Raw genomic sequence first — 20,451 nt, 5'->3', positions numbered from 1 at the left:
CACACACACACACACACACACACACACACACACACACACACACACACCAGAGGAGGGCATCAGATTGAAGATGGTTGTGAGCCACCACATGTGATTGCTGGGAACTGAACTCAGAACCTCTGAGCCATCTCTTCAGCCCCTTTCCCATGGATTCTACTTTAAGCTCCTGCCCTCAGTTCCTGCCTTGGCTCCCATCAATGATGGTTTGCAAGCCAAGCAAATCCTTTTCTTCCTAAGTTGCTTTTGGTCCTGGTGTTTATCACACTACCAGGTAAACTAGGGCAGGGCCTGTCCAAAGCTCTCTGAGGCAAACAGCCATGTTGTAACATTAGCTTACAGCTGGGAAAATGAAGCCACAGGGGCACAAGAGTCCATTAACTATGTTGGTTCTCTCTCCCCATGCTCCTCTCTCCCCCGCTTTGCCCCCCTCTCCTGTCTTCACTGTGTAACCCTGGCTGTCCTTGAACTCTCTCTGTAGACCAGGCTGGTGTCGAACTCACAGAGACCCTCCTGCCCCTGCCTCCTGAGTGCCGGGATTAAGGTGTGAGCCACTACTGGCAGCAGCTATCCTCTCTTGAGCTCAGGGCTATTTTCATTTTAATAAGCTACTATAGCTTACTATTATAACAATCAAATCATATAAAACAGCTATCTCTATGGAAGAACTATTAAAGCCCATCAAACACGTAGGTCTATGTGTGTAAAACTCAACTGAAGCAGCCTGGATGGTGCCTGCTTGTAACCCAGCCCCTTTGCAGGCTAATACAGGACTGTCTAACTGCAAGGTCAGCTCAAGGACACATGGACAATTAGTGAGACTCTGTCCGAAAACACCTTTCTTTCTTCCTTCCTTCCTTCCTTCCTTCCTTCCTTCCTTCCTTCCTTCCTTCCTTTCCTTCCTTCCTTTCTTTTTCTAAAAAGAGTGGATGCTGGCACAGTTTGAAATAGATGCAAGAGATCAGGAGCTGAAGGTCATTTCAGGGACAGACCTGTGTTATTCCTCCCACCCCTGACTAAAACAAGGTGAAACTGGGTGTCTTATGCCTGTAGTCCTCATAGAGGGAGCAGAGGGAGGAGGACTGACAAACTCTGAGCCCAGCCCAGGCGGTAAGGTTCCAAGACGTCACCGTCACTCATCTCAGTCTTGCTGCAAACAGCAGGGACGAAAGAGAAACTAGCCAGAGACGGTGCAGTGGGCAAGGGTTCCTGAGTTCAACCCCTGGAGCCTAGCTGGAGGAAGAGAACCGATTCCTACAGGTGATCCCTCCATGTGTGTGCTGTGGCATGCACAGCCACACAAATACACACATGCACACAATAAATAGATAAAGATCAGTTATGGCATAACCTTTTTGTATACTGTGAGGATGTATCTTTGCAAAAGTGCCGTCTTACTGGCTTAATAAAGAGCTATATGGCCAATAGCTAAGACAGAATGAGGTTAGGTGGGACTTCTGGGCAGAGAGAGGGAGAGGGAGAGAAAGAGACAGGAGGAGAGATGAATCTAGACACAGGAGAGATGCCAGAGGACTTGGGAAAAAAATAGGAGTGATGGAGGAAGGTCACTGGTTAATAAAGAAACTGCCTTGGCCCATTTGATAGGCTATCCCTTAGGTGGGTGGAGTAGACAGAACAGAATGCTGGGAGGAAGTGAGGCAGACGCCATGCCTCTCCTCTCCAGGACAGATGCGATGAAGCTCCAGCCCAAGATGGACGTACACTAGAATCTTCCTGGTAAGCTACCACCTTGTGGTGCTACACAGATTATAAGATATGGGTTAAAGCAAGATATGAGAGTTAGCCAAGAAGAGGCTGGAACTAATCGGCCAGGCAGTGTTTAAATGAATACAATTTGTGTGTTGTTATTTCGAGGGAAAAGCTAACCATGCGGGAGCCGGGTGGGACAAAAAGCAGGCCTGCCCACAGCTCCTTCTACACAGGAGGTGTAAGATGGAAGAGAGGTAAAAAGCCACAAAGCAAAATGTAGCCTAATATGAATGGGTTAATTTCAGTTATAAGAACTAGTGGGACAGGCCTAAGCTATAGGCCAAGCTTTTATAATTAATAAGTCTCTGTGTATTTTTTTTGTGAGCTGGCCGCTCCAAGAAAATTTTTTCTGCAGATCAGTTCTACCTATGACTTTAGCGTGGCCGTGTGATACAAATTTATCATCTTGGCTACATGGGAGACAGGACAAGAGAACCATAGGTTCAAGGCCTGCTTGGGCTACAGAATGAGTTCAAGGAGATCCCAAACAATTTATGAGGTTTTTGTCTCAAAATAAAAACTTTTACTGAGGGTTGGGGATGTAGTTTTGTGGTGACTGATTAACTAGCAGAACAACAGGAAAATGGTTCCCATGCTTCTGATACTGCCAGGCTTGCTGCTTTCTTTGTAGCCAGCTAAATAAGCCAGGCTTGCTTTCTTTGTAGCCAGCTAAATAAGCCAGTTTTCTTAACAAACAAACAGAAAGGATTGATACATAATAACCAAAAGCAATTCCCTCTGAAGCCGACATACCTGAGTGACCCTGAAAGGATTGTCCCGCACAAGGGAGGGACTCTGTAAGGGCGACTGGTCGGAAGCACTGATGACACTCAGTCCCTTCTTCCTCTCCCGCAGGCAGGCCTGCTGGTGTCTCCTTATCCTCTCCATCTGCTCTTCCACGGTCATCCTAGGCCGAACGCTCTCAGCCAGACACAGCTGTTCCACTGCGCTTCTCGGTCTTTCCTTAAGATAAAAAAACAAGCCCATGAATACAAACGCACGCACTGCCCCCGCCCCCTATGCTGGAGATGTTCAGTTGGTAGAGCGCTTGCATAGCATGTATTAGGCCCTGAACTGTATTCCCTGCTCCAATTAAACCAGACGCTTGTTTATCAGTCCAGCACTCCGAAGCAGGAGAGCCTGACCTACACAGAGTTTAAGCAAGACTGGATTACATAAGATGTTGTGTCAAAAACAGATACTTCTTAAAAATATCATGGATAAAAGATTTTATAAGGTAGTTAGTTATTTTTGCCTTCAAAAATCAAGTGGAGATTTGAATGCCAGTGAGGGAACATCAGATGGCAGCTAAAGTGACCTCACCCTCAACTGGTCCTGAGTTGGGCAGTGATAGAGGGAACCAGCAAGGGGGCTACCAATGCAGAGGCACACAGAAGGAGGGCACAGAGAGGGTACTGCTTTCTTGGTTTTAAATACAGTGTTCAGGGGGACTGGTGAGATGATTCTGCAGTTGGGAGCACTGATTGCTGTTCTAGAGGACCCAGGTTCCAGTCCCAGCACCCACATGGTGTCTCACAACTGTCTGTGGCTCCAGTTCCAGAGATTCTGACACTGTTATACCAATGCACATAGAATAAAATATACAAATAAAAAAAAAGTTCAGGCAAATAACCCAGCACTCAGGAGTCTGAGGCAGGAGGCTCACAAGCTTGAGGTCAGTCTCACTCAGCCATATAAGACATAGGGGACTACAAAGAAAAACAGCAGCAGCAAAAAGCAGGATTAGGAAGACAGCCTGTGGCAGAGTGCTGACCTAGCTGCACAGGCCCTGGGCTCCAGCCTCAGTGCCACAGAAATCAACTCATCCCACTGAGCGTATGGAGACTGAGAGCTGGAACAGCCAAAGGGCAACCGTCTTAGTCTACACTCATGACATTGCTGGCGTTCCTTCTGAGTGCTTCTCTTTCTCTTAACCCTCAAGCCCCAAATCTATATTAAATCATTTTATTAAACCCTACTGAAGCTGGGTGGTGGCGGTGGCGGCACATGTCTTAAATCCCAGCATTCGGGAGACTGAGGCAGGTGGATCTCTGTGAGTTCAAGACCAGACTGGTCTACAGAGTGAGTTCCAGGTCAGTCAGGGCTACACAGAGAAACCCTGTCTTGAAAAAAACAAAACAATACTATCTTATTAAACGCCAATGCTACTTTAAAAGATGGAGCTGGGGCTGGGGAGCTGGTGCCGCTGTGCAAGAGTGAGGACCTGAGCCTGCATTCCCAGCACCACGAGAAAGCCAGACACAGTTGTTCCTGTTGAAACCTCCAGGGCTTGGGTGAGGGAAGGCAGAGGGAGACAGGCAGATTTCTGGAGCTCACACCCTGTGGGGTATGATCAAGGAAGATGGCCAGTGTGACCCTCTGGCCTTCATATATGCACACACGCATGCACAGTGGCCTGGTGCAGCCATGCCTTAAGAGGCACGGGCAGGAGTGCTCCACATTTGAGGCCAGCTAGGGTTACATGTTGAGTCCTGCCTCATTAAACATAAATGTATAAATAAACAGATGATATGGCCTGGTGTTTACAGTGCACACCTTTAATCCCAGTACTCGGGAGGCAGAGGCAGGAGGATCTCTGTGAGTCTGAGGCCTGCCTTGTCTACAGGGTGAGTTCCAGAATAGCCAGGAGAAACCTTGTCCTTAAAAAAAAAAAACCCAAACAAACACTAAATAAATGGTGTGTCTTCCCTGAATAATGTTACTCCATGTCTTGGAAACAGAAAATGGCATGAAACTCAGATTAGGGGAAATGGGGGAGGGGAGGGAGAGGGCAGACCACTTAAATGACAGGAATTTCTTTCATTTTAAGAGAATGTTTTTAGTCACACGTTAAGTGCCTAGTCAAGAAAACACCCTAAAATAATTTTTGGTTAGCAATAAAACTATAGAACATTATTGTCTCCTAACAGCTGTACTTGAGCAGCATGGTCACCACATTAATACTGACACATAGCTGTTAGTTTCATCTCCCAATTATTTCTGTTTTGGAGGTGGGGAATTTTGACATAGGGTCTAAAGCAGTCCAGGTTGGCCTCAAACTCAAGGATACACTGCGGCCTCCTCAGAAGTTAGGATTACAAGCACATTCCCACATGCCACCATGCCCTGTATTATGTTTTTTTTTCCTTGCTTGCTTTTTTTTTTTTTTTTTTTAACTTAAAGACATGGTTTCACTGCATAGCCAAACTGTGGACTAAGCCTGATGTTGGGGCTGAGCAAAAGATACTGTGATCGGCTGTCCTCTGAGGTTCTGATTTCTGTGATAAAAACGATAAGGGAGGTAGCGATGTTTCTAATCAGACTCTACAAAGGGCAAGCTCTGAGCAGCAGCGCTGAGGCCTGGTCTGTACCGTTCTTAGCTCCACCTTCTTCGTCTTCCTCAAGGTCACATAGGAAGCTATCGTCGAGGATTCCGGTGGGGGTGACATCGTTCTCAGAGGAACTCCAACTGGAAAGTGGGAACCTGAAAGTTAAGGCAGTGTAAGTTCCACAGAAGGTTTGTGTCACAGCATGGTGTCCTGGGGACGCCCTGCACTGGAGGCTTTGCTGTTTAGGGATTTCTTGTCAGGTGGGACTCAGTGCTCGGCCTGCCACGAGACCACACCAGCTCTGGTGCCCCCTTGCAAAGTTCTGGGGCTGGAGAGAAGGCTCAGCAGTTAAGAGCGTTTCCGGAGTTCAGCTCTCAGCACCCACGTCAGGCAGCTCACGGCCCCTGCAACTCCAGCTCTAAGGGCTCTCCACTACCTAGTCTCATCTCCGAGGGCACCTGCACGAGACATACATCTATAAAACGGATAAATAAAAATAAACCTTAAAAACATCAATTCATTGTGTTTTTAACTGTGTGTGTGTGTGTGCATGGTGAGTTTCACAGAGGCCAGAGGCATCAGATCCCCAGAGTTATTAGTGATTGTGAGATGCTTGGCATGGGTGCTGGGAACTAGACTCAGGTCCTTTGCCAGAGCAGTAACCTGAAGGTATACTCCCAGGTCATGGACACACACATGTGTTTCGGAATAAACTACTCTCTCTCTCTTTTTAAATCTCATTAAAAAAAAAAAAGATTTATTATGTATACAGTGTTCTGTCTGCATGTATGCCTGCAGGCCAGAAAAGGGCACCAGATCTCATTACAGATGGTTGTGAGCCACCATGTGGTTGCTGGAAATTGAACTCAGGACCTCTGGAAGAGCAGTCAGTGAGCCATCTCTTCAGCCCCATAACCCACTCTTTTTTTTTAATATTTATTTATTTATTTATTTATTTATTTATTATGAATATAATATTCTGTTTGTGTGTATGCTAGCAGACCAGAAGAGGGCACCAGGCCACCATGTGGTTGCTGGGAATTGAACTCAGGACCTCCAGAAGAGCAGTCCATGCTCTTAACCTCTGAGCCATCTCTCCAGCCCCCATAACCCACTCTTAATGTGGGAAAGACAGCTGTATTTTCTGCCAACAGCTCTGTAACTGGGTTTATTCTAGGAATGGAAGTGGAATGATTTAGTATCATATATAGCTCAGTTGTTTAGAGCTCATACTGTTCTCCTAGAGGACCTGGGTTCGGTTCCCTGCACCCACACCAGGCAGCTCACAACCACCCAGAACTCCAGCTCCAGAGGAATCTGATCCTCTGGGCTCTGTGGGCACCTGGATCACACACAGGCATAAGCTCAGTAAGGTGCCTGCCTAGCACACGTGAGGTCCGATATCCAGTACTTCCAGATCCAAAGAAAAGCAAAATAAACTGAACTATAATCCATTTTAACATATGAAAAGCAACATGAAGACCAGCTTGGCATAAACTCCAGTGCACAGTGAATCCGAGCCCATTCCAGAAAGGTGAGACAGTCCTGAGGAACAGGAACACGAAGCAAGAGATGCTGAGGACAAGAAGGCAGGAGGACAGTGAGGGTGTTCAAGACCAAAATAAAACACCTTAGTGACAAACTCTAGCCTCTCTGTTGCTGGAAGTGTGAAGTGTGAGGGAGAAACACATGTAGTTGCTGCCCGTGCAGCGAGCATCAGCCATGCCTCCTAGCCTGTAGCACCTCCCTTCCTCTATCAGTGATCAGATCCCCATCAGCACTTCACTAACTGGCACACTCTGCAGTCTATAGCTGTAAGAGATGTCCTGCGCTGTGAGTGGCTGCTCTCGCTGCTTCCACCATTGCAGATTGGCAGACGCCAGGAGCATTTCTCCAGCGCCTGTCTGTAGTGAAGTTCTGTAGAACTCCATCCGGCTTACTGTTTCTGTATCAAACGGTCAGTCATTTCACAGCGGTAACATTGCAATGGTTTGGGGATGTGCAGAAGAAAGCATGAGTCTCCCTGTTGCAAAACAGAGGCCTGCAGAAAAAAAAGAGGAGCCCCTCCCCCATCCACCTGGGCTAGACTGAAACGCTATCTGAAAAAATAAGAAATGGTCCAAGGGCCGATAGTTCAGTGGATAAAAGTGCTTACCATGCAAGCTGAAGACGTTGAGTTCAACTCCTGGAACCCACATAAAACCTGGAGGAATGAACTGATTCTACAGAACTGTCCTGACCTCCACGAGAGTGACAGGGCATGTACACACTGGATGCACCTCTGTGGGGAGTGGAGGGGATGATGCAGCAGCATCCCCAGAAGGTCATGGACCAACTGCCTAGCACACACGGCAGAAAAAAACCCAATAAAAAACAAGAGACTGTCTCTAAAGCGAGGACCAACATCTAAGGCTGTCCTCTGACCTCTACATATGTGTCCTGGCATGCGTGAACACAAAATACTAAGACAAATGAAATAAAAAATGATTTGTTATAATGCAATTTGGTATGATGGATTTTCTTCATGCAAAAGTCCACCAGCCTACTTCAGATGAGACCCAAGGTTGGTGATGAAGCATTTCACCCCAGCACTAGGGCAGAGATGGGGGTGGGGACGGGGGCGCGGGGAGGGAGGCAAAAGGATGCTTGCGAGATGTTTCTAGATGCAGATGAGTCTCCCTCTCAACAGCAGGAAGGAAAAGCAAAAACTGCAAGTGCAGGGCCATGATTACCAGACCGAGAATGGGGTCCCAGGCAGAGATATGACATCCTGCCTAGAAAGTTTCCACACAGAACCGTCTGAATCCTGTCAGACTGCTGTGTAGTGGGAGGCTCTCCGATAAAGAACTACAACACACCACTGCGCTCCCTATAGGAAACAATCCTAATGGCCTGGAGTCAGCTGGGCAAGACAGTTCTCCAGCAAAGTTGCTAGCTGTGGCTTGAGCGTGCACGTACACACGCACACATTCACATGCACACACACACACATTCACGTGCACTTGCCAGTGCTCGTGGAGGCCAGAAGAGGATGTTGGAATCTCCCGGAGCTGGAATTACACGTGCCTGTGAGTTGCTTGACGTGGGCGCTGGGTACCGAACCTAGGTCCTCCGGAAGAACAGCAAGCACTCCTCATCACTGAGCCGGTACACCACCCCTAATGGTGACTTCTGCCTAAACATTTCTGGTTCTTTTTATTTCATTTTAATTTCTTTAAAAAACACATTTTAAAGATTTATTTATTTGATGTGTATGTTTGTATGTGTACATTGTGTGTGCCTGGTGCCCTTAGAGGTCAGAGAGTTTGGATCCTGTGCAACTGGAGTTACAGATGCTGGGAGCTGCCATGCAGGTATCGAGAGTTGAACCCAGGTCCTCACCAGGTGCTCCTAATCACTGAGCCAACTCTGCCCCCTTTATGTATGTTCTCGGAGGCAGAGTCATGCTAAGTAGCCCTAGTTGGACACAAACTCAGCAATCCTGTATGTTTGTGTCACCATGTCTGGGTTAAAGCATTCCTTTCTTTCCCCCAAGACTTCACTACAGAGACCAGACTGACCTTGAACTCACAGAGATTCAGCACTATGCCCAGCTCAAGACATTTTTTTAATGTCTTGAGAAATTAAAAGAGATCCCAAAGATTTTAGATATGAGATTATGGACTTACGTCTATGCTGGGTGAGGGTGTACACCAAAATATCTGAAAACAACATGAACCATGAAAGGAGAAGATAAAATACTGTGAACACTGACCTTTAACAACTGGAGCTTCTGTCTCAGAAACTGGTTCTGACTTTTCTTCTCCGTTAGATTCATCAACTTCAGCTACTGTGGTCAACTCTGGCTCACTCTTGTAGAGTCTATAATCTGGACCCTTGAATGGAAGACATGTGATTGCAACAACAGCAATAATAAAAACGACACGGTCATCGTCTACTGTGCACCTCAACTAGGTAGGAGGCTTGGCACTGCCAGCCTTGTCTAGTGTGTAAGGTCCTGGGCTCAACCGAAAAATAGGGTATCTTCAAAGATGCCAACCGAGAGTGCCAACTCTGACATGGCACAACACATATCACATGGCAACTGAGTACCCCAACTCTGACATGGCACAACACATATCACATGACAACTGAGTACCCCAACTCTGATAGGGAGTGATACATGTCACAAGCCAACTGAGTAGGAAGAATAATTCAAAGTTTTTCCCCCTTTCTTAGGAAAAAAAATTAATTTTAATTAGTAAAACTTACTATTTTAAAATTAAGAATATTCCCAGAAACAAAGTCACTTTTTTTTTCTGTGTGTATGAATTGAACCAAAGGCCCTGCACTCACTCTAAAGATTTATTTTATGTACATCAGTGTTTTGGCTGCGTGTTTCTAAGTGTACCACACAGGTATGTCTGGTGTCCAGAGGGACCATAAAAGGGTGTTGGGTTCCCTAGAGTTGCCATTCCGGGTGGCTGTGCCTTGCTATGTAGGTACAAAGAACTAAATGTGGGCTCCTGTGGAGTCAAGACGTTAATCTTTCTAGCTGCCTGCACGTACTTTATCTCCCAGAGTCAGCCTTTGGAGGGAGGTCTCAGAGAGCCCAGTCGGCCTTGACCTCCTGATCCTTTTGACCTCTAAGCATGTATCATCCCCCCCCCCCCACCAGGCTGCACAGCCTACACTGGTTTACAGCCATAGCTCTCCTGTATCTGCCTCTCTTGAGTGCTGGCCACAGGTGGCTCAAAGTTACATTGTTATCATGATCAAACTAAGGCTTAAAAATAACCATACAGTGCAATAAATTTCCATCTAGAAGTCAGTCTGAGTAAGTAACCTTCACCCCAAACTACATTTCTGTCAGAGAATACTTTGTATTTCTCAAAATATTAAGGTCCATTTTCTTGTTTTGCTTTTGGTGACAGGGTCTGCTCGCCTTGATCTCATAATCCATCTGCCTGATTCTAGGTCCCTTACTGTTGTTGCTCATGACAGTCTCCTTGCTGCTCACTAAAGCCCTCATTTTCAATCCCTGCTCCCTGTGTCCTTTCAGGGTTTTCCTAAACTGCCCACCTTCCACTCATTTTGCGATTTTCTGTGCTAAATATTCTATTCGCCTCTAACACTCTGAAGTGGCGAATTTAAAATATGGTTAGATCAGAATGTGTAAAGGAACCACTTTATGAATAATGAAATATTAAAATGAGAATATTAAAAAAATGATAAAATGTAAATTGGAAAAACAAAGGGCAATGTTATATGCAAACAAAAAAGCACTAGCTAAAAAATGGAGTTATAGCAAAAATAAGCAGGAGTATGAAATAAATTAATTTTCAAAAATGGGTGGGTATATGAAATCATTCTGTGGCTATTCCAGCCACTTACACAGTGAGATCCATTTCTTGGATATCCTTGAACTTGATGAATCTTCTTTTCTTCAGGCAGATGCACGGGGCCCCTGCTATAACAGAGCAAGGAGCTGCTATCACTGGGCAGAGGGGGGATTATGGGAGGCTGCTCGGTAAAGTCATAGGACCGAGGAAGTGGAGGCCGAGCTGGGACTACTTCCTCTTCCTAAAGATTGTAGAATAGTCACCGTATTTAGACAAGCATTTCTAAACTGTTTTCATTGCTACATTAACTTAAAGTTACTTTAGCATCATTAAAGGGACACTGCCAAGCCAAAAGTCTCACACTGAAAAACCAAAACAATTTCGCATCAGAGTAAACAACGGGGTTTTAAGTGTCATATCTGTTTTCTCCTACACTTACGGGGTAGCTTTATCTACCCAGATAGATTACTATGGGAAATTACTGTAAAACCAGGAGGACTAAAAAAATAATAAAAAATAAAAAAATAATATTGTTATGTATTTTTGATGATTTTGAGAGAAAAAGGAAAAGAATTTTTTGGCTTTTAAACAAAACTCAAGGCCACAGACTTTTTTTTTCAGTTAGGTTGACAGTATCTCTTTGTTGTTATAAATTCTCTATGGCATGCATGACCAAGCCAATTTTAGCTAGCAACCATCCTATATAAATGTTATCAAAGATAAGAATCCACGATAAATATTCAAATTACTTAGAAAAAGCACAATGATGTTAAAGCTCTAGCAGATGAAAAGTAGTACTAATTTGATTTTCACATTTAAGGAAGAAAAATCATGTTAGAAATTACTAAGACACTAAATTATCAAGTCAGTGACATTTCAAGATTAAAATAATTTAAATACATTTAAAAGACATTTCTATTTTTTCCTTTTTCTTTTTCCAGAGAAAGAGTCATGCTATGTAGCCCAGGCTGGCAGAAAATTTGCCATCCTCCTGCCTCAACCTCCCGAGTACTGGGGTTACAGGTATGCATGATCATTCCAGGTAGGCTAAAAATTATTTATTTCAAGAATAGAGAAGACTAACTTTTAATTTCACTCGTTAACATTTAAAGTTAGTTACAAGAACAAACCAAACTTACCTCGCTTTTGTACTTAGCTGCTGAGAAAGGCTTTGATCCTGCCAGACCTACTGGGAAAATCAGAAAACATAACTATTTATACTAAGAAAACCTTCCTAAACCCGCAGAAAGAATGATTTCAGTTAGCTTACTTTACTTAAGAATTTTAAATTAAGCTGGGCAGTGTTGGCGCAAGCTTTTAATCCCAGCATTTGGAAGACAGAAGCAGATAGATCTCTGAGTTAAGAGGCCAGCCTGGTCTACAGCTGTCCAGGACAGCTAGGGCTGTTACACAAAGAAACCCTGTCTTGAAAATCAAAATCAAAAACAAAGCATTTAAATTAAATGCATTTACTTTGTGTGTGAGAGTCTGCACACACAGAGGTTAGAGCACAGTCCAGAAGTGGGTTCTGTTCTTTCGAGATCAAACTCAGTCTCCAGTCCTGCCCGCCAGCGTCCTTCCCCAGTGAGCCATCTGGCCCCCTGGTCCCACTGACTCACCCATCCACACGAAGCCTCCATCACTGTCCCCACACCTTCACTGTGTGTGTTTCCTGGAGCTTGCTATGGAGCTTAAGTTTACCCTGCCTCAGCCTCCTGAGTGCTAGGGTTACAATGGGTTAGCCTTCAGTGTCTTTTCTTTTCTGGTTTTCCAACACAGGGTTTCTCTGGAACTCTCTCTGTAGACCAGGCTAGCCTCAAACTCAGAGATTTGCCTGCTTCTGCCCCCTGAGTGTTGGGATTAAAGGTATGTGCTGCCAATGCCTGCTCTAAATACTAAATTTAAGAAATGGTCGTGGGGCTGGAGAGATGGCTCACTGGTTAAGAGCACTGGCTGGATTCTCAGCGCTCTTCTGGTGGCTTACAATGGGCTGAAAAAGTCCAGTTCCTCCAGTTCCTGGGGATCTGGTGCCCTTGTCTGGCCTCTATGGACACACGTTACACAGACAAACATGGAGACAAAATACCTGGACACATAAAAATAAATTTCAAAAAGAACCTTAAATATAGAAAAAGAAAGGATATGTGAAAATAGGCTTCCTCAAGCATTATTATATACTATAATAAAGTATAAACAGTGCTCTCTGATGACAGCAGTCTGGCCATATCCTTTAGAATGCAGGAGGTACTAATTTTCATACTGTGGAACCCAGTGGGGACTAGCAAGGATGTTCTGTTATATGCTTAATGGTGCCTGCTACAGAAGGAAGAAGGACTTAGACAATACCAAAACAGTACTCCAGAAACTGCACATGTTGAGCAGTATGGATCAAGTAGTTAATCTATACAGTGTCATAGGCGGCTAGCATCACATACACTCAGGAGGGGAAAGCCAACCAGATCAGTCAGCAGGCTAACAGCAACAGGAACTGCAAACATTGGTTGGAAACAAGAAAAGGGAAAGAAAATACAGGAAGGTGGTGTTGACAGCTCTGAGGGAAGCTGTGGTGGTATGGTCAAGATACATTGTGTACAATAGGCATGAAACTTTCAAAGAAAAATAAAATACTATTAAAAGGGGAAAAGCAAAAAGAAAAACCTGTGTATGATCACCATCCTTGCTGGGCAGTGGTGGCACACGCCTTAATCCCAGCACCCGGGAGGCAGAGGCAGGCGGATCTCTGTGAGTTCGAGGCCAGCCTGGTTTACAGAGTGAGATCTTTTTTTCCCACTGAGAAGATTCAGAAGAGAGGAATCGCTGAAGTATGGTCAGCATCATACACACAGGACAAGGCTTTATGCGGCCATGACATAATTCTAGTTTATTAACTTCTGTGCCCCATTAAAAAGACAGATTTTTCTAGCTGGACACAGACATGCAAAGCGGACCCACCTGTTTCTGAGGAGCCTCTTTGCTGTTTATGTTTGCTCAAGCCCTCCATGACATCTTGAATTCTCCAAAGTTCTTTTTGAATCTGTGCCCGTTGAATCCCTGCCGATTCGCTCTATTGGTAAAGATGGACAGGTCACTGTGGTACGTGAGCTGGAAATGTCATCCAGGGACTCATGCATTTGAACACTTGCTAGAGGAAGCACACATTAGGTGGGGTTCCCTTCTCATTCTCGCTCTCTCTCCTTAGGCCTGGCGGCCAGCCTCTGCCTCTTGCTACCACGTCTTCCCGGCTATAATGGCTCTATCCCTCGGAACAGTGAGCCAAGAATAGGCCCTTCTTCCCCTAAGATGTTTTTTGACAGGGTTTTCTATCACGGCAATAGGAAAATAACTAAGTCAACAATAAGTTGGGAAAAAAGAGTCAAAGTTCTAAGTCTCACTAGTTATAAGTACCTGATGGAGGAAGGTCATTGGTTAAAAAAATAAAGAAACTGCCTTGGCCCATTTTATTGGTTAGAACATAGGTGGGTAGAGTAAACAGAATAGAATGCTGGGAGGAAGAAAGGAAGTGAGCTCAGAGACGCCATGCTCCCCTCTCCTGGGCAGACGCAATAGCTCTGCTCTCTGAGGCACACGCGATGAAACTCTGACCCAGGATGGACGTAGGCTAGAATCTTCCCAGTAAGCGCACCTAGCGGTGCTACACAGATTATTAGAAATGGGCTAAATTAATACGTGAGAATTAGCCTAGAAGAGGCTAGATAGAAATGGGCCAAGCAGTGTTTAAAAGAATACAATTTGTGTGTTGTTATTTCGGGGCATAAGCTAGCAGGCAGCCAGGAGCTGGGACGGCAGGAACGCGGCCCGCAGCTCCCACTACAAGTACCCAGGATATTAGGATAAAACATATGAACCTATGATGTTGCAAAGATAAAAAGGGAAAATAAAAAGAGAAAAAGTTTCTCTGACACAAGGGTGCTATGTACACGTCTGCAGTGTGCTTTCTTCATGGTCCCAGAAAGGCACACTCTAAGAAGGGAAAACAAAAACTTACCATTCCTAAGGTAAAACAAGATAGACGCAAGTCCCTGAGGACAGAGAGGAAGCCACAGGAGGTTCTCCATGGGCTCCGTCACTACGGGTCCATTCTCACCGGTTCCCTATTCATAGCCAAAGGTGGGGAGAGTGCTGGACCAGCATGAAGACGGCCCTCCTCACTAACCCAGCACTGGACTGCAGAAGGAGGAGCCACTCTGCGCTGCTCGGTCAGCCACAGGCGCTAGTGTGTTGCTGCTGCTGCTGGTGTGGACCGGAGCAGTTTAGTGGTCTGGCTGATGCTGAGTACTTCTCAATGCCCTGGGGATCACCTCCTCCCAACCCTTATGATACAGGGCTCGATATTATTTGTGGTTTCATGATTCACTAAAAGGCATGGGACCTATTCTGAGGATAAGGGCTCCTGTGTTACTTCCTAAATTCTAGAACATAAGAAACACTGGATTGACAGAAGTAAATAAACGTGTTTGCAATACAAACACCAATCACTACTGTGACTCTGCTCTGGTAATTCACTTTTCTACTTCTAATATCCCATATCACGCTTTTAGGCTAAAATCACAGAGCTGCAAGACTTTGTTCCAACTGTATGACCCTTGCAGGGAAATAGTAATTGTCTTGGGGCTGGAATGACGGCTTAGCACTTCAGAACACTTGCTGTTCTTCCAGAGACCCCACATTGGAAAGCACACAGACACCTGCAATACTTAGTACAGGAGATCCAATGTCCTCCTCTGGCCTCCGAGGGCGCCCACATAGGTGACATACACATTGTCTCAGCAGCTGTCCTGTTGCTGTGAGGAGACACCATGACCAATGCAAACTCTCCCATAAAGAAAGCATTTATCTGGGGGCTCGCTTACACTCTCAGGTTAGTCCCTGATCATCACGGCTGGAAGCAGACAGGCATAGTGCTGGAGCAGCAGCTGATAGCTTTATGCCCTGATCAACAGGCAGAGAGAGACACTGAGCCTGGTGTAGGCTGGGGCGCACCTTCTCCACCAAGGCCACCCCTCCGAATCCTTCCCAATTCAATGTGGGGGTCTGTGGAAGAGCAGCAAGTGCTCTGAAGGGCTAAGCCGCCAGTCATTCCAGCCTCGAAAAAATATCATTGAGAAATAAACAGTATTTGATAAATAGATCTGGTGCGGCACATTTATAACGTCAGCATCTGTAAGAGCCACAAAGGTGACATTTACCAGAGGAAAAAACAAAGCATATAACGAACAATTCTGTATCAGCCATTACTGATGACTTGTGAGTCTGAACCTCACAGAAGCACTGAGAGCTGAGCTGAGCGCTGAGACCACAGTGTTGTGAGCACTGAACCCAGTACTGAGACCACAGTGCCGAGGGAGTACCATGCTGAGGGAACCATGTGAAACACCAAGAAGCACAAGCACCTTAGGGCTCCTCAGGGTCAGTAAAAGGCAAAGACGAGGAGTGGACTGTCACTGAGCTAGCTGCTCAGGCTATAGCAGTCCACCGTAAGCAGACCGCCCGCCAGTCCTACCTGCACTTCCCCAAGGCGATCAAGCTGCTCCTGCATCTGGTTCCTGGTGACAGTCACATCATATTCTAACTTGTCATATTCTCTCCAGGCTCGTTCCAGCTCCTAAAGTCAAAGTGTTTATTATTTTACAAGGGGACCCAAGTTTTAACGGTATTATCAGTATACTTAAATCATCCCAAGATTTCAGGAAACTGTATGGTTTATTTTGGGCAAAATAAAAATATCTTTTGGCAGTGCTGGAGCCTGAAGCCAAGAACATAGTAAGCAACTGTTTTATTGAGTTACACCTCCAGCACCCAAACAAAACTGCTACAACTCACTCTCCTCTGTGGTTTCCTTTTTCAAGGCACAGTTCATTCAGAGAAAGCATGTGGTGTTATTTCAGAGTCTGGCTTATTTTATTTAATGCAATGACTTCATTCAGTTCCATCTATTTTTCTGCAAATGTCATGATTTAACCTTTATGGATGCAAAAAAAAAGTCCATGGTGTATATGTATGGCATTTATTAGATTATGCATATCCAGGCATATCTAGGCTTGTTCCATTTCTTAGCTCTTGGATGAGCATGTCTCTGTGGTGTGCTGACAAGTCTTCTGGGCAGATCCCCAGGAGTGCAGTGGTAAAGTTGCATCATCTGCTAATTCTATCCTATCCTATTCTATTAATTTATTTGTTTTTTTCAAGACAGGGTTTCTCAGTAGCTTTGGAGCCTGTCCTGAAACTTGCTCTATAGAGCAGGCTAGCCTTGAACTCACAGAGATCTGCCCATTCTGCCTTCTGAGTGCTGGGAATAAAGGTGTGTACAGCAAGTTTGAGAACAGTCAGGGCAGTTACACAAAGAAACCCTGCCTTGAAATCCCCTGCCATTCCCAAAGCCCCCTAAAAAAGAAAGGTTCTCACTAAGTTGCACATGCCGATTCTGAACTGACTCCACTATCAGGTAGTTCTTGAACTCCACGAGCATCCTGCCTCAGCCTGAGCTCAGCGAGCATCCTGCCTCAGCCTGAACTCCGCGAGCATCCTGCCTCAGCCTGAACTCAGCGAGCATCCTGCCTCAGCCTGAACTCAGCGAGCATCCTGCTTCAATCTTCTAGTGCTGTGACACCAGGTCCAGAGCCAGGACTTCCAGGCTTCTGGGAAAACTGCAGTACTCACAGCAGTGGCTCGGGAGAGTTCCCGACATGTGCTCAGCAGTCCGTTTTGCAGGTCATCCCTCTGCAGCACCACGGTCTGGATGGCGGCTGGGTTGTCTGCATTCATCTCTATCTCCTGGCTGGCAGACAGCAAGGCCTGCTCGAGTGTGTACTGTTGGGATAAAGAAGATACACTCCTGTAACTCTGGCTACCCGTGTCGTTGTCTTCGGCACAGGCAGCAACACTGACTGGACATAGTAAAGGGAATGGCCCTACTTTCTCCTTGTGGAGCTGCTGCAGCTTCTCTTCCAGGGCGCGGACCACTTTATCCTGTTCACACAATCTGCTTAGTTTGGTCTAGAAGAGAAGACGTCTGTTGTTAGCAATTTAAAGTCTTTCCCGTAAGAAAGGGAAGGGAGCCATTTAAAACAATCATAACAATCATGGAATATCTAGTAGAACTTTGTAAAAATTAATTCTTTTAAATGAAAAATTTTTTTCATGCACTATACTCTGGTTACACTTTCCCCCTTCAGGGCATTTTTATGTCAGTGAGAACCACCAACAGTAATGTGGCAGGGAACACAGCGCATGCCTTTAATCTCTGGAGACAGAGGCAGGCAGATGTCTCCAATCAAATAAACAATAGACAAACAGTTACAGGGTGCTCGCACGTCTCCAAACACCCTTACCAATCATGGATGCGTCTTAGACCAGAGGCACATGCTACCATAACTGATGTTTTCTTTTCTCTTCTGGCTTTGGAGATGGAACCCAGGGTCTCAGGAATCATAAGCGCATGCTCTACTGCCCAACGACAGCCCTAGTACAAACCACTTATTTATTTATTTGTCTCTTTGTTATTTGAGACAAAGTCTCCTCATCTATGCTGGCTGGGAACCTCCTCAACCCCTCCTGCCTGAGCTTTGCTGGGGTGGGAGGAATGGACCAATGTGGTTCCTGAATAGTTGGGCTTCATGCTGTACACCTTTAATCCTAGTACTTGAGGGACAGAGTCTGGTCTACAAAGAGTTCTGTCTGGAGGTCAGAGATACTTACATCAATATCCACTTCTTCGGGTCTGGATTTGTACAATGGGCCTCTACATTCATCTTGTGACAGCTATAAGAAAAAAATTCCACAGAGCAACTTTAAAAATCATATTTAAGTAATATATAGTCTACAGTGAACACTTTAAAACTTCTGTCAAAATCACAAGCAGGATTTTAATGATTTTTATACTTCTAGAAATTTAATTCAAGCACAAACCATCACAAAAGTAAAGAAACACTTAGCACTGATACAATATGCAAGATACATAAGAATATGCCAAACAATAAGCTGGCCAAACAAAATTAATATAGCACCTTCCATTTTCCACTGTAAAGATAAACATTACTTTGATGGAAAATGGACAAACACAGCCACAGCAGCTGCACCAAACCAAATGTTTGCGTCAGCATGTCCAGGAAAAAGCATCTGCCACAGTGCACACACACTCAGACAGTGTGGGCACTCAGATCAGCACATCTTAGCACAACCGCGCTAACAGAACTATAGCACACCGTATACGTATATGCAATAGAAACACACATACACAATAGAGACTTATCTGGTTCTTCTGTCTTAAGAACTAAAAGATAATGAGGAAAAGGGTGGGTTTAATTGCAAAAGAAAATCACCGGAAACCTCCTAAAACTGAAAGCCTACGCTGTAACTTATGAATAAACAGACTGCACAAGAGGTTATGTCTGTGTAGGATATTGTAGAAAACGATTATTATTTTTGTAGTACTGGGAACTGAACTCAACACCTCACTCATGATTATCAAGCACTCCACAACGGAGCACACAACACTTACAGCCTTGTAAGGAATTATTCTGCCGTACATTGAAAAAATTTAAATGTTCTTATAATTGTCTGTCATACCCAGAGCACACCACAGCCCCTGCACGCATCATCTTACTTTCATTTGATATTGACAGCAACAAAGAAACATTAGGCAAGATTGAGCTGAACCCTGACGTATGGTTATTAAATGGTACAATTTCACTCACTGTCAGTTCAGGAGTAACACTCCCCAGGATAATCTAGACGGGAGCTACATTTTACATACAGATGTACAAATCCGTAAGAATGTCTGGCTATATGTCCCCTCTGTAAAGATAGGGCTTGCCTGTTATAGTTTGAAAACAAACAGCGGAGAGCACTAAATGAATCTAGAAACGTGGAGATCAAAAGGTTAAAAATTCAAGCATTTCAAACATATGAATAAATCCTTCAATTACACATTTCATCTTACGACTTTACTTCACATACCTCATGCAAATGAATCGTGACTATTTCAGGTGTGCAGAATGATCATTAAGCCACAAGGTTTTATAGAAAGGAATAGTCCATGAAAAATGAATCTGACGGTAAAAGAACGTTTGCTTGCTATTGCAGGTAGAGGTCAGCCAATAGCATCCCCACAAAAGTCTAGACCAAAGCACCTGGACCCAAGGAAGCATTGACAATGTCCCCTGGAAAAGGGACAAGAAGCGAGGTTTAAAATGTTTCTATCCACGATACCAACTGGAGAAGGCCCACACTAGTTTTCACACTGAAGAACTTAAAGGTGAGAGGCCTTGTGCTATTAAGATGTTCCTGTAATTTTGCTTCATATTTAAAGTTAAATGCAAAGCAGCTTTACTAGACCATGACACGTGCATGCAGAGTGCTAAATGGAGGTTAAGAGTAAAATTGCATCCGTGTCCAAGGACCAAGGAAAAGAAAACCAGTCTACTAAGAGGAGTTGATGGTGACTGTTTAGGACCTCAGTTTCTATTCAAGAGAGCCATTTAAGACTCACTTTCCTATCAGTTGCCATAGCATCAGAAGTGTTTACTGCACAGTTACAACCTTTTCATAGGGCCTTGTGATATAGCACTGCTGGCCTGGAACTTATTATACCCATCCTCCATAGTGCTGTGACTGTGGGCATGGGTCAGCTCATCCAGCTGCTCTAGCTTTTGAGTGATGATGTCTTTATAGTACAGCTGAATATATCGTATTCACAGAATACTTATTGTATCAACGGACATTGTCTTTAAATTATTTTAATTTATGTGCACATGCTATATATGTGTAGGTGGCCATGGAGGGCAGACGAGGGTGTTGGATTCCTAGGAGTTAGAGTTACTTACAGTTGGTTTTAAGCCACACTATATATATGCTAGGAATTGAACTTGGATCCTCTGGAAGAGTCCCTAGTGCTCTTAATCAGTGAGCAATCTCTCCAGCACCTCAACTCCTTTTTTAGACAGGATCTCATGAAAACCAGACTGGCAAAAAAAAAAAAAAAAAAAAAAAAAAAAAAAAAAAAAAAAAAAAAAAAA

General features: G+C 44.6%; 1 protein-coding gene across 15 annotated transcripts in view; it reads right to left on the bottom strand.

Annotated features, from left to right (window-relative positions):
• The window catches only part of Plekha5 (pleckstrin homology domain containing A5), a 167,594-nt gene that overhangs the window by 10,078 nt on the left and 137,065 nt on the right, over positions 1-20,451 (bottom strand). For 8 of the 15 annotated variants that reach the window (XM_026787948.1, XM_026787943.1, XM_026787942.1 and 5 more), the window contains 11 exons: positions 18,672-18,707; positions 18,134-18,196; positions 17,351-17,431; positions 17,096-17,245; positions 15,939-16,040; positions 13,370-13,481; positions 11,557-11,606; positions 10,470-10,658; positions 8,851-8,971; positions 5,139-5,251; positions 2,521-2,730 (listed from right to left, as the gene is read on the bottom strand). In XM_026787948.1, coding sequence (XP_026643749.1) covers positions 2,521-2,730; positions 5,139-5,251; positions 8,851-8,971; positions 10,470-10,658; positions 11,557-11,606; positions 13,370-13,481; positions 15,939-16,040; positions 17,096-17,245; positions 17,351-17,431; positions 18,134-18,196; positions 18,672-18,707 — 1,227 coding nt within the window. The remainder of the gene's footprint in view (positions 1-2,520; positions 2,731-5,138; positions 5,252-8,850; positions 8,972-10,469; positions 10,659-11,556; positions 11,607-13,369; positions 13,482-15,938; positions 16,041-17,095; positions 17,246-17,350; positions 17,432-18,133; positions 18,197-18,671; positions 18,708-20,451) is intronic. The other 7 variants (XM_005364549.2, XM_026787940.1, XM_026787945.1 and 4 more) reach the window with 4 other exon arrangements.

The sequence above is a fragment of the Microtus ochrogaster genome, assembly GCF_000317375.1.
Source record: "Microtus ochrogaster isolate Prairie Vole_2 chromosome 14 unlocalized genomic scaffold, MicOch1.0 chr14_random_2, whole genome shotgun sequence".
Lineage (NCBI taxonomy): Eukaryota > Metazoa > Chordata > Mammalia > Rodentia > Cricetidae > Microtus > Microtus ochrogaster.
Note: the sequence above shows the minus strand (reverse complement) of the source record. Positions and strands in the feature narration are given on the sequence as shown.